Raw genomic sequence first — 12,547 nt, 5'->3', positions numbered from 1 at the left:
TAAGTGTTTGCAATCTGCACAACAAGCTTGGCACTTGATTTCAGAGCAAGAACAACCCATTGCTAAGTCCAAATGCAGAAGCTGCCTGAAATGCCTCACAGGACAAGTTGTGCATTGCCCCATATTGGACAGTCTACCTCAGCCTTCATGCAGCGGGATGCTACCTGCACTGTAAAAAAAGAAATGGTCACCTAGACAACGGATATTTAGCTTTCTTTGTGACTTGGTTCTTGATGAGGTGCAGGAGGTCATTGATGGTTCCTTGTTGAGTATGAATGAGCATGGATGAATTTCCAGTAGGTGTCGCTCTAGTTGTTAGTTTGTTTGCAAAATCTCCTTTTCCTCTTCGCTCTCCTTAGAGTTCACATTCTGGCATGTCTTGTGAAGCTGCGTTTCTAGTAGGTTGTGATCTTCTTGGAGGTTTCTTGCCTTTGGTCAGTATATAGTAGGCATCTTTGTCCTTGTTCTGATGGGGCGAGAATTGGGTTGATGGTAATGACTCTGCATTTCTAATAGTGTCTGGTTACTGTCCTCAGGTGCACTCCATACTGTTATTTACGTTGATAGTCATGTGCCACGTGGGCGACCAAAGTTTCGGTCTTGTTCCCCTATATTTATTCTCTAAGTTTGCTATGAATATTTGTACCATATTTTAGCGGCGTATCCCTGCTGGATCGCCTCCGTTACATCATAGAGCAGTACGTTGTGAAGGGTAGATAATAAAATAGTTAGAAGTGGGTCTATGTTAGTAAGATTAAAACAAGATTAACAACCTATTTTAAAGTAAGCCTCCACTACCACCCCCTCCCATGTGACTCAGCACCTGAGACGGTTTCATGCCCCACAATGAAGTAGAGGTGATTTAGGGTATTCGGATAATCTTAGATGTCAAAGAAACTTAACACCATTTTAGGTTTTTGTATTACCATTACTCAGAGAAAGTCAACTTCTCGTAGAGACTTCAAACTGCAGATTCCTCGCCTTAGAATATTCCCTAAATGTCAAACTGGATCTGGAAAATCTTGAGCAGTACCATAGACCGCCGGTAGGTGGCTCTGATCGGCTTCGTGTTGGTGTTGACCATGCCAGAAGTGACATTGCGGTGCCCCATAAGCGCCACCCCGGGATGCTGACATCAGTTCCTTTTTTTCTGTGCCAACAGCATGGATTCGGAGAGCTACCTCAGTCATTTTGGGACCAACATTTTCGACCTTTGTGTTGACTACTTTTTGAGCTGTTGCAGATGTCATAGTCTTATCTCCACTTGGTCGGTCTCTGCTGCCTGGGGTCGGGCCAGGACCCCGAGGCCTGTGTCGAGTGTGAGCAGATGCATCACAAGGCAATTTGCGAGCGGCGGGCGATGAAGCTCCTGGCGGCATGGTAGATTAAAGCTCTGCGTTGTTCCTAGTCCAGGGGTAGATCCCTTGGCCATTCTCTGAGTTGTTCCCGTGGACAACTGTCTTTGCGTTCCAAGACCTCCACCTCCAAGTCTGGTAAATACATAAAGCACAAGAAGTAGTCAACGTGTTCTTCAGCTTACCCATCCAAAAGCTGTCCTTCTAGGCCCTGCTCCCACACACCACCTACGTAGCTGACCTCTGTGTCTGCTACCTCGATTTCCCCAGAGCCTGTGTGATGCCTTTTCAAGTAAAATAGTTCTATAGTAATGCATGCCATCTTTGGGTCCCCTACTCCATCTGTTGTGCCTTTGGGCCCCACAGAGACGTGAGGTTCCCCGGCTGGATTACTGCCAGTGGGTCTGCCCCTGGCACCAGCTGGGCTCTCTCACGGGTGCTTTCTTTCACCCTGGCTTCTTTCCACCAGGTGCAGTCCTGACGCCACTAGCTCCACTCGTCGTTGAGCCCATCATCATTCCTGACCTCAAGCCGGTGCCGCTCAATGTTGATGCCAGCGGTGTCCAGACTCTACCTACCCCTAGACTGCCCCCCACCCCCCCAGATTGACCCTTCCCTCCTGAAAGGGGGAATGAGAAGGAAGGGTATGGTTCCCTGGAAGAGGACCCTGAGACAGAAGAAAACTTGTTTTAAGGGATGGGCGACACTAGTAGTTAAGTCACTTCTCCAGACTCTGGCATGCTTTCCCTTAAGGGCCCACTTTAGGAGTATAGTACATACTTCGCCACTGTTGTACCCAGGGCAGCAGAAATCCTTGACGTACAGCTCGCAGCAATCGAGGTCAAGACCAACATCTTGACAGAGGTGCTCCGCCCAGGTGTGGGTTTGGTTGCACCATTGCTCCCCTTCAGTGAAGCCATGACCGACATTCTCCTGGGCCACACCTTGCGCAGGGGCTCCTGTGTACCGCATATATACCTCCAGCCGTTGTTTCACTCCAGGAGATCCAATCTTCCTCTCCCAGCACCCCTCTCCTGAGAGCCTGGTTGCACAGGCCTCTACTGCCAAAGTCAACCCAAAGGCTTTTCCTTCCACTCCACCAGACAGGGAATCCAAGAGGCTAGACACCCTTGGGGAAGCGCATTTTTTCTTCCACCTTCACCAGCCTAGCCTTGCAGACGGTATTGTCAAGCGCTTTAGCTCTCTGTTGCACAGCTGCTTCCTGAGGGAGGGCCAAGCCATCCTCAACCAAGACTTAGTGATTGGTCGGGATGCAGTGAAGTTTGCCATCAGATGTGGACTCGATACTATGGAATCCCTGGGTAGAGCCATGGCTTCTATGGCTCGTCTTGCCTGGTTGCAATCCACTGGATTCTCGGGGGGATATCCACTCATCACTGATACACATGCCCTTAGATGGTTTGCGCCCATTGGGGAACATGGTGGATATACTTGGATACTTTTGGGAGGGCCGGGTACCTGCTAGATCTCTTGGACTTTCTCTAACTGCCGAGCCCCAGCAACAGTCCATTTGCCCATACTGCTGCCGTAGTCAGGGCACATATGGGTTTCCAAAATTCCAACCATACCCGCCGGTCTAACAGACTACCTAGTCCTGTCGGGGTTGCGAATCCCATTGCGGGAGTCCGACAAAGCATACTGTCTGGTCCACCTCCCCCCGTAGGCGGCTGCCGCCACTAAGCCTCTATAGTGCACCCTCCATCTGCACAGCAATTCCGTTGGCATCCGGATCAGGCGCCACCTACCCCAAAGACCTGCCATCACCTCTGACAAGTGGGGGCTCCACATTGTGTGGAAGCCCATCCATTTGTGGAAACCCCTCTGCTTTCGCCACCATCCCAAGAATGGCTGATGTAGGCCCATCTCTCCTTGCTTCTTCAGAAAATGCAGTCCCTTCTGGCCAAAGAAGTCATTGAGAGGAGGACCGTTCCAGAAGTAGGATGTGGTTGCTATTTCTGCTATTTTCTGGAGCCAAAAACAGACTGAGAAGTCCACCCTATACTAGATTTGTGCCCTCTCAATGCCTTTCTTCGGAAAGAGAAATTCATTATGCTCACCGTGGTTCAGGTATTTTCCCTGACCATTGATCCTGGAGACTGGATGGGAGTGTTAAACTTACAGTATGCTTATTTTCACCTCCCGGTCCTGCCAGCCCACAGGCTTTACCTTTAGTTCACGATGGATGTAAGGCATTGGGTTCTGCCCATCGAATCCACCCAGATTTTTAGCTTTTTGATCTCTTGGTTTTTGACCTTTTTACTGTGGGTGAGTCTCACAATGGGTGACCCCCCACGTTAAACACACAGTAAATGGACTGCGCGTGTTTACCACCAGTGTCTGCTTTTAAAGATAAGGCTGCTAGAATGCTGCAAGGGTAAGAGACACTTGGCTGGTTCCACAAGAACACGTGTGCCCACGCATATGCACACATGTGAGGGCTGTGGGTATGAGACTCCTGTAGTGCGCAGATATCAGGGGGTTCGAACTTCCAGTTTTCCATGGCTCCTACCTCAAGTCCCAGTGTCCAGGAAAAAAAAAACAAGAGAGCTCTAAGCTTTGTGCAAGACCTTTTATATGGGGCCAGACAGTTCTAGAAACCAGGAACCTCTGGTCTATCCTGGGGTGCCACTTCACCTCTCCACTCCAGTCCCAACCCTCCTGCACAGCATGCTGGGACAAATTTAAAATGGGGTCACTGGTCATATTTCCTCTGGGGGCCTCAGCTCCACCCCTCGCTGACATCACTGTCAGGGTCTTTCCCAACAAACCTTCAAAGCGGAGCCCCCTCCTGTTTGGCTCCAGAGGTTTGGGCTCCCTCCTTTGTTCAGTGGATTTGGGCTGGCCCATCCGTGGTTCAGTGCGACATATAATTGATTATTACAGATCCTTCATATCCACCTCTTTGAATGAAGCACTGTTAATTGCTCCCTTTGTGGGGTGCTGCCTATGTTCTTGCTGCTGGCGAGAAATTTAATTAACTTGGCACAGCAGTGTAACAAAAGCCTTGGGCTCTGATCTTGAGCTGAGGCAGATAAATACAACAATCCTGGATGACCCATAAGTTGTACACCCCATTTTGATATGTCGCTGTACTCTGTAGGCCAAAAGGAAGCAAAAATGGCCTCTAGGGCAGTCTTACCTATATGTGCATAATGGAACATCACTGCACACAAGACAGTAAACCACGCTAACTTTCCTTATGAGTGCACACTAACATTATGAGGCTACCCCACGTCAATATCCAATCCTGCAGTGTGCCCTCTGCAGCAGGCTATCTAAACTCATGGTGAATGACACTTTCAAGAAAGCATTGCCAAACAGTCATGAAGAACACTTTTCAATAATGCATTGTTCAAAGCCTTATGATAGCCACCTTTGAACAAAGTATTTCCCAACATGCACCATGACTGATATCCATGTGGACGAAGGACTGACTACAGTTGCCCTCAGGACCAGTGGGGCTCTCCCCAGGACCAGGGAAGCGGGTCCCCTTACACCTCCTAAGCTCTAGTTTGCAGAAGAACAAGGCTTCTGCACTCAGGAGGAGAGAAGCACCTGAGGAGAAGAAGAAAGGCTGGTGCAAGGAGTCAGTTGAACCTGCTCTCTGCATGGTACGCAGAAATTTGGGTTCATGATCCTTCAGGGATCAAATGTAATGTTGCCAAAGGTATTTCTACCAGCTTATGTATATTTTTAAATTACTGCACAGTATTCAGTAGTGTGTGTGTATGTAATGTTCTTTTACTTTTCTAAAGAAAAAACAGACTGAATGATTATGTATTGTGTTACTATTGCATAACAGCAATTGATTACTAGCCCACACCACCTCTCTTGAGTAGGCCTTTGACTGCTGCTTCGCTACCCTGAGAGAGTCGAGCGCTACAATTGGTTTCCATTGGAAGGTGACTGTGGACCCATTACTTGTGTAGGCCTCACAGGGGAAACAGCATTTACTCTGAAGTTTTCACTTCGTATTACATTTTCCATGCAGTTTTTACATCATAAAGACTGTTGGCATGCAAGTCTTTACAACGCAAGACAAAACCACAAGTTTGAGGGTAATTAAATAAGGTGAGGTTGGGGGGGGTCAACCCCCCAAAAATAACATTTTCAAATGGTACCAAACCAGTAAACGACAAATGTAATTAAAAATGTATTAACAATTAATGTATAATTTTTTAACAGTTGGTGGCAGTGTTAGACTGTGACCGTATTTTTCAGAAACAGTAAGCGTGGTAAAGGTATGCGTGAAAGTGGAATACATGGTGACGGTGTTTCTAATACGAGTGAATGTAAATGCGTGGTAGTGGTATGCGTTGTAAAATCTGTGATGTAAAAATGTGCGCGGTGCAGGAAGGCATGGTAATGTCATGCAACTGCCACACAGCCAATGGCCCGTTTACTAACCGTGGGACAGAGGCATTTCCAGTTCGCTGAGCTCCCCTTTGGCCTCAACACTGCCCCTCAGGTGTTCACATAAGTGATGTCAGTGGTTGTAGCTTATATTTGGAGGTGAGGAGTTCCAGTCTTCCCCTATCGTGATGCGTGGCTGCTGAAGGCAGCTCACCCCACCCTACGGGGAACCTCCTGGATTCACAGAGGTTTTCGATCAACATGCAGAAGTCATTCCCAACCCTTCTCAGACACTTCCTTTCATTGTAGATAATCTATATACAGTGCAGTTCTGCACCTATGTTCCAGAATGCAGAGTCCAGGATATTTGGGGTATGATTCCGATATTTCAGCCTCAATCCTGGATTTTGGTGAGATGAACTCCGAAGCTTCTGTGTCTAATCACATCCTGCTTCCTGCTAGGGAAGCGCATGCTTATGCGGGCTGTGTAGTGGGATTTGAAGTCCAAATAGGCACAGCACCAATTAATTTTCTTTGACCTGGTCCAGATTTTGAAGGAGACTTCAAACGATCTGCTTTGGCGGCTGATGGACTGCAATTGGGTCAATGACAGACCCTCTCTTTTCCCCACCCAGAGATGACAGTGGGGACCAATGCTCCACTTCTGTGTTGTGGCGGCCACCTTGGAGAGGTGGAGATCAGAGGACTCTGGTCTCCGGCGTAATCTCAGCTCTACATCAGCCTTCTGAAGCTGAGACCTATCTGCTTAGTATTGAAAGGCTTCCTTATGTCCATCAAGGGAAGGCTGGTTCAGGTGTTCACAGACATCACCAACACAATGTGGTATTGCAACAAACAGGGCGGGATGGCATTGTCGACCCGTGCCAGGAGATTCTGTGCCTCTGGACTTGGCTGGAGCACCAGAACATCTTCCTGGTTGTACAACACCTGACTGGCTCACTGAATGCCAGGGCAGCTGAATTCTTCCATCAATGCCTTGTGGATCACAAATGGCAACTAGATCCCGAGATGACACGAGGTCTCTTCCAAGAATGGGGAGAATCTTCACTCGATCAGTTCGCCTCCACCAAGAACGTGCAATGCCAGCGCCTGTATGTGCTGGAATTTCCAAATCGGCTGTCACTCGGAGACTTATTCTGCCTCAAATGGAATTCAGGTCTCCTATGTGCTTTTCTGCCAATACCTCTCTTGGCCTGAGTTCTCAAGAATATTAAAACACTCCAGGCTAAGTCATTCTAGTGGCTCCAGATTGGGCACGGAGAGTATGGTATCTCATGCTCCTGAGCGTCGGTCGTCTGAGAAGGCTGCCCCTTCGGTAGAATCTCTTGTCACAGCAACAGAGCAGAGTGATACATCCAAACCTTCTTCCTCTGCACCATCATGCATAGAGATTGAGCAGTGACAGTTGAGGGTCTTCAATCTCCCTCCTGAGGTTTGTGACGTGCTCTTGGCAGCCAGGCATCCCTTCCTAAAACCGTATATGCCTGCTGTTATATGTTTTGGCTTGGTGTTTCTCAAGACCTGTGGACCCCTTCTGTCCCCTGTTGGAAGTGTTGATCTTTAGCCCAGCAGTATCTTGCTAGGGTGGTCATCAGTTCTGGTAAAGGCAATCCTCTGACTTCCGGGCTCTGCTGAGCTATGGGGCATACCTCCAGTGGGGAGAGATGTCTGCCAACCATATCAACCATGCAATAACATCTAACCAACAGGGGAAGGGAAGGAGGGTAGGTGGTGGAGGGAGGTGAGTAGGAGAGCCAATAGAAAGGTGTAGAGAGGTTTGGAGGATCTGGTCCCATCGCGTGCCTGATAAGATGCAAGTAGAGGGGCGGGTCATTTGGGGGTGGTGGAATGCCTTTGCGTCATGCAAAAGTTGTGATTTGAGAAATCCGTGAGCGATTGGTGGGGGTTGATGAAAGGTGTGTGGCGGGATATGGGTTGCTGGCCTCCTCGCCTACAGAGTACCGGTGGGGAGTACGGTGTGCAGGTACTGTCTCATGTGTTGGCTTCTGGAAGTATGGTTGGTCTTTCAGTCTGGTTGGGGGGGGACGGGGCAAGGGTGGCCTCATGTATCTGTTTTCAGTTCAAAGTCTCAAAGAATGCGCCCCACACTTTTTCAAAGCTCTGGGCACTGCTAAAGGTTACCTGTCAGCTATTTTGGCTTTCCTGCGGTTGTCAGATCAACCCTCCCTGTTCAGGTCACCTGTTGTGACTCGTTTTCGGAAAGATTTGCAACATTTGTTCCCTGCTACCCCTTTTGTGATGCCCCAATGGTTCTTCGAACTGATGCTCATATTTCTCATGTGTTCCCCTTTGAGCCCCTACACGGATGTTCTCTGTGGCTTTTGACTAGTAAAACTGTTTTTAGGTGGTCATTACTTCGACCAAGAATGTTAATGAGCTTCAAGCTTTCTTTGTTCACACTCCGTACACCAGCTTCTTCCCTCATAAAATGGCTCTTTGGGTGAGGGGCTCTTTCCTGCCGAAAGTTCTCACCCCATTCCATGTCGGTCAGAGCATGACTACTTTTTTTGCTCCACCTCATCCTTTCAAGGAGGAGGAGAAACTCCATCGCTTGGACCCAAAGGGAGCTCTCTCTTTCTATGTTGGATCTCACCAAAGAACAATGGAGGTGGGGAGGGGGCTGAGCAGCTTCGCATCAGGTTTACTGGAACGAAGAAAGGCAGAGCTGTACAGAAACGGACCATCTCTCGATGAATTGTACTCTGCATTAAGATCTGCTACACATTAGCTAAGAAGCAACCTTCTGAGGGCTCGCGGGCCCACTCCACCAAGGCTGCTACTACTGTCCTGGGCATCTGTAAAGCTGCTACGTCTGCGTCACTCCACACATTCATGAAGCTCTACTACTTGGACAGTCTGGTCCATCAAGATGGGCATTTTCTCTGGTTCATCCTTCAGCATTTTCTGGTTTGAGTCACTTTGCAGACCCACCTCCGGGGAGGTATTGCTTGGTTGTCTAATTTAAGGTGAGGAACCTGCGGTTAGAAGTCTCTATCAGAAGCAGAGATTCTAGGTAACAGCATGTTCCTAACATACCTCCCCCCCCCCATCTTCTCCACTCTGCAAACTTGGCTCTTCACCACCTTTAGGCACTGAACAGTGGTTCAGCATTGTTTTTTACATGGCGATATATTTTTGGTGCAGAAAGTGTGACATTTAATGGGCACAGTGATGCCACTTTCAACACGGACAATGCCAACGCGGAGCCGATCGACACCACCTACTGGTGCACAGAGGTACTGATCAAGATTTTCTGGATCCAGTCTGATGCCTGGGGAAGAATCTTCGGTTAGATAGTCTCTACCAAACATGGCGTTACCCAAGTTAAGTAACTTGTTCTTTTGTACCATGTACCTTTTGTATGTGTGAATATTTCAGTAACATTGTAGGTGAGTTAAAGGTTTTTTTTAGTATTTGCAGTGTACGTGTTTGTATGGTTATGTGATTCAGTTGTTAGTCACTTTTTGTATTGCTTGATTGTAGTGTTTATTTTCTTAGATGGGTGTGCTCAGGCAAATATAATATCAGCTGTAGAAGTTTTTCTTCTCTTGGTTTTATTGAAGATGGTGTAAATGGTCGCACCTGCATTGTTCGCTCAATGTGTCCTTTGCTTTCCCTTGGCAAAGACATTAATTTTGTCTGCTGTGCCCAACACACTAACTCCATCTTTGATATTTTTAGCTATTTAGCCTTGTCTCATATAGGCGAGGTAGGATTAAAGATGGACATTTTATCATTCTGTTCTCATACATGTTCGTACCACAAAGATGTAGCTATGTGCCAAAAATACATATTTCTGTTGATGCCATGTTTTCTTAAATCTTGCGTGTATTAAAGTACACTGCGAAACGGTTAGATCGCGACTGATCGCTGCTAACCTTCTTTCAGCTGCTGCTACTTATCCTGAAAATGTCACGTTGAGTACTTTATTTTTCTGTCATATGAAAAGAATGTATAGCTTTTGTTACTTTTACCCCTTTAACATGTATATTTATCATTGCACTCTACAGTGATCTCTGGAGCCTTCTGCTACGACATTGTTTTAGACAACCGACTAGACAATTGGAAGCCAACACAGGTATCCCTTTTTTCTATTTAGTTCTTAAATATGGGCCCGATACAAGAGTTCATCATTCCTTCAGATTGAATTTGCAGGTGCGCCTTATCATTGTATATTTAACTAGCAAAGCACATAATGCAGGGAAACCTCAATTCCGGACCAGTTGTGAAATGTGTTTATCATGTGCTGTCTTCCCTTGAAAATCCACAGCAGCGCTGACAACAGTTTCAGGATTCATAGTACAGCAACTTATGGGTGGGACAAAGGAAAAGAAGAGCCGAAGCTAAAACAGCAAGCATTTACAAATACATGTTTGACCTTTCCATATCCAACCGTTGTGCATAATCTAGCAAACGGCAAACATTTACCTATCCTGGCTTTCGCAGAGATGTTTGGCTATGCATGTGCTCCAGTGTGCATGTTACATATGTTCTCTTGCCCGGTCTAACTCTCAAACAGGCTCGAAGGAGAAAGTGCTCGGCTAATGGACATTGTTTATTCTTTCCAGCCAGTAATGAGAATAACTTTCCCAAACCCTTGTGTCTTGGTAGTTACATACCAAGCAGCTACTTTTTGCTTAAAGGTTCACTCTGAGATAAAAAAAAATGCTGGTCCATGTAGGTCCTTCCAGTTTGCAAGACTTGGGTCATCTTTATACAACTGTGAAGTCCTTAATCCTGGATTTCAGTAGACCGAGTTAATTAAAAAATGCAATTGTCTACATTAAATGAAACAATGTGTGGCATACAAGGTACTGTTTGAAAACTGGGTGATCAATTTTAGATGAAAAGTACAGATCATCTCAAAAACTGCTCTAAACTATAATGGGAGGCATTAGTAATGGAGAGAGTACCGACCATAAAGGGAGTTATTTGCTGAAAACAAAGCATATATAGTAAGTTTCGATTACGCTGTTGTGGTTATTTAAAGTTGGAACTTGCATGCCCAGTTTACATGTTTTTCTATTAAAAATCATAGAAAATTAAGTGCGCTTACTAGAGATTATTGCCATGCATCAGTCAGTGTATTTGTATGTGGGAAGTACATTCGATTTCAGGACTAAAATACACTTTCGCTACACTGAGCAGTAGGAACGTTCAGTAATTGACTAGAAAAGTCACCATACTCTGCCTAAAAGCAAAGATTTAGTACATACCTCAAGTTTTGAAAACGTAAAAAAAAAAAATTACATTAAATTCTTGACCCCTCCCAGCCTTCGCTTTTCTATTTGAAAGTATTGATAAAAGGCAATATTTTTAAGGGCTTCTTCAGGAAAACATCATATACTAGCAGCATTCCTTGTTCGACTCTGGACAATTGCAGTCTGATTTGTTTTAATGATCCATTTTCCAGACAGTATAAAGGGATGCATGTTGTTGGGAGCTTGCAGAGTTTAATGTTATAGGAAATAAACTGCGGTCTCTCAATATCACTGGTTTAGGATTGAGGGAAGCTTTGCTTTAAAATATTGCTGGGAGGTTCTTAAAATAAATGGTTACAAAATTGAAAGCTTGTCTCTCCCTAAGCATTCACGAAGAAGGAAGGTCTAGCTGGTCGCATCACATGGTTTGTTTTCTCTCATGCTCGGTGTGATTCCTTCTCCTCCAGTCTCCCTGACTAAACATGTCTCTGCTCAGCCTACGTAAACTGGAGGGTGACAGAAGGTGCCCAAACCGTGGCACGAGATGCCTCGTTGCTCCGGGCTCCCGGCTTCCCTCATCTTAGCCCAGTCCTGGGCATTAATGTAGGCAAGCAGTAGCCGCCGGTGGCTGGATGCGCCTTGCATGGCCGTACAGGAGAAAGAGGTCCTGTAACACCAGGTGTGGTGGCACACACTATCCGCCCTACGAACGGGACCATGTCCAGATACCGGTGAAGAGACGGAGTGTGTAGATTGGCAGTCACTGGACTGTGAGGAGTTTCTGAGCGTTGTGACATGCTGTGGGTTCCGCAACAACAGCTGTGCAAGTAGACCCGACATGTAGGTGCTGACAGAGGGGCTTTTTTTGGCTTCCACCTCCCACGCGCCCAGTGCGTTGTGGCATGGGATTCTTTCTTTCATATGCATTGTTGGGTGTATCGTTTCAGTTTCACGTCCCCATGCAAGGCAATGATGCCTTATTTTCCTGCCAATAATGAGGATCGGCAGTTTGGCTCCCAGGAGTCACTGAGGTAAAACAGCCTCCTAATGTTTGCCACTAATGGCGCTCATGCAGCATTAACGCCAAACCTTGAAGTAAAAATGCGGCGTAATAGAACATACAGTTAAGGCTGGTTATAAGGATGGGTGATTTATTTATATGAACTGCGAATTAGGACTGCATTGCTACCCTCCTTCACTTTGATGCCCTTCATAGCAAAGGAATTGTAGAATGCATAGCTGTTTCTACACATTTCTATTTATGTATCCTGTGCGATTACATTGTGCAACTATAACTTTTCTGCTACAGGTGGATTTATTTGTTTTTCACAACAAACTGAATTACCTACAGAATTTTATTTTCATATGAAATAACGCACATGGGAATAATAATAATAATAATCCACATTTGTAAAGCGCGAACAATCACCCGTAAGGGTCTCTAGGCGCTGGGGGCCGTCGGGAAGATTAAGCAAGCTATTGCCCAGAGTCACAGGTGCTGGGCTAATCTGCCGCCGGGGATCGAACCGTGATCCCCAGATTCCGGAGTCAGTCGCCCTGGCCGCGGCGCCACAC

General features: G+C 46.5%; 1 protein-coding gene across 2 annotated transcripts in view; it reads left to right on the top strand.

Moving 5' to 3' along the window:
* Nucleotides 1–12,547, top strand: part of MRPL39 (mitochondrial ribosomal protein L39) — a 104,981-nt gene that overhangs the window by 35,252 nt on the left and 57,182 nt on the right. For both annotated transcript variants that reach the window (XM_085620547.1, XM_085620548.1), the window contains exon 5: nucleotides 9,782–9,849. In XM_085620547.1, the coding sequence (XP_085476673.1) occupies nucleotides 9,782–9,849 (68 nt within the window). The remainder of the gene's footprint in view (nucleotides 1–9,781; nucleotides 9,850–12,547) is intronic.

This window comes from Triturus cristatus, chromosome 8 (genome assembly GCF_964204655.1).
Source record: "Triturus cristatus chromosome 8, aTriCri1.1, whole genome shotgun sequence".
Lineage (NCBI taxonomy): Eukaryota > Metazoa > Chordata > Amphibia > Caudata > Salamandridae > Triturus > Triturus cristatus.
The sequence above is the reverse complement of the archived record's forward strand: the minus strand, read 5'-3'. Positions and strand labels throughout refer to the sequence as shown.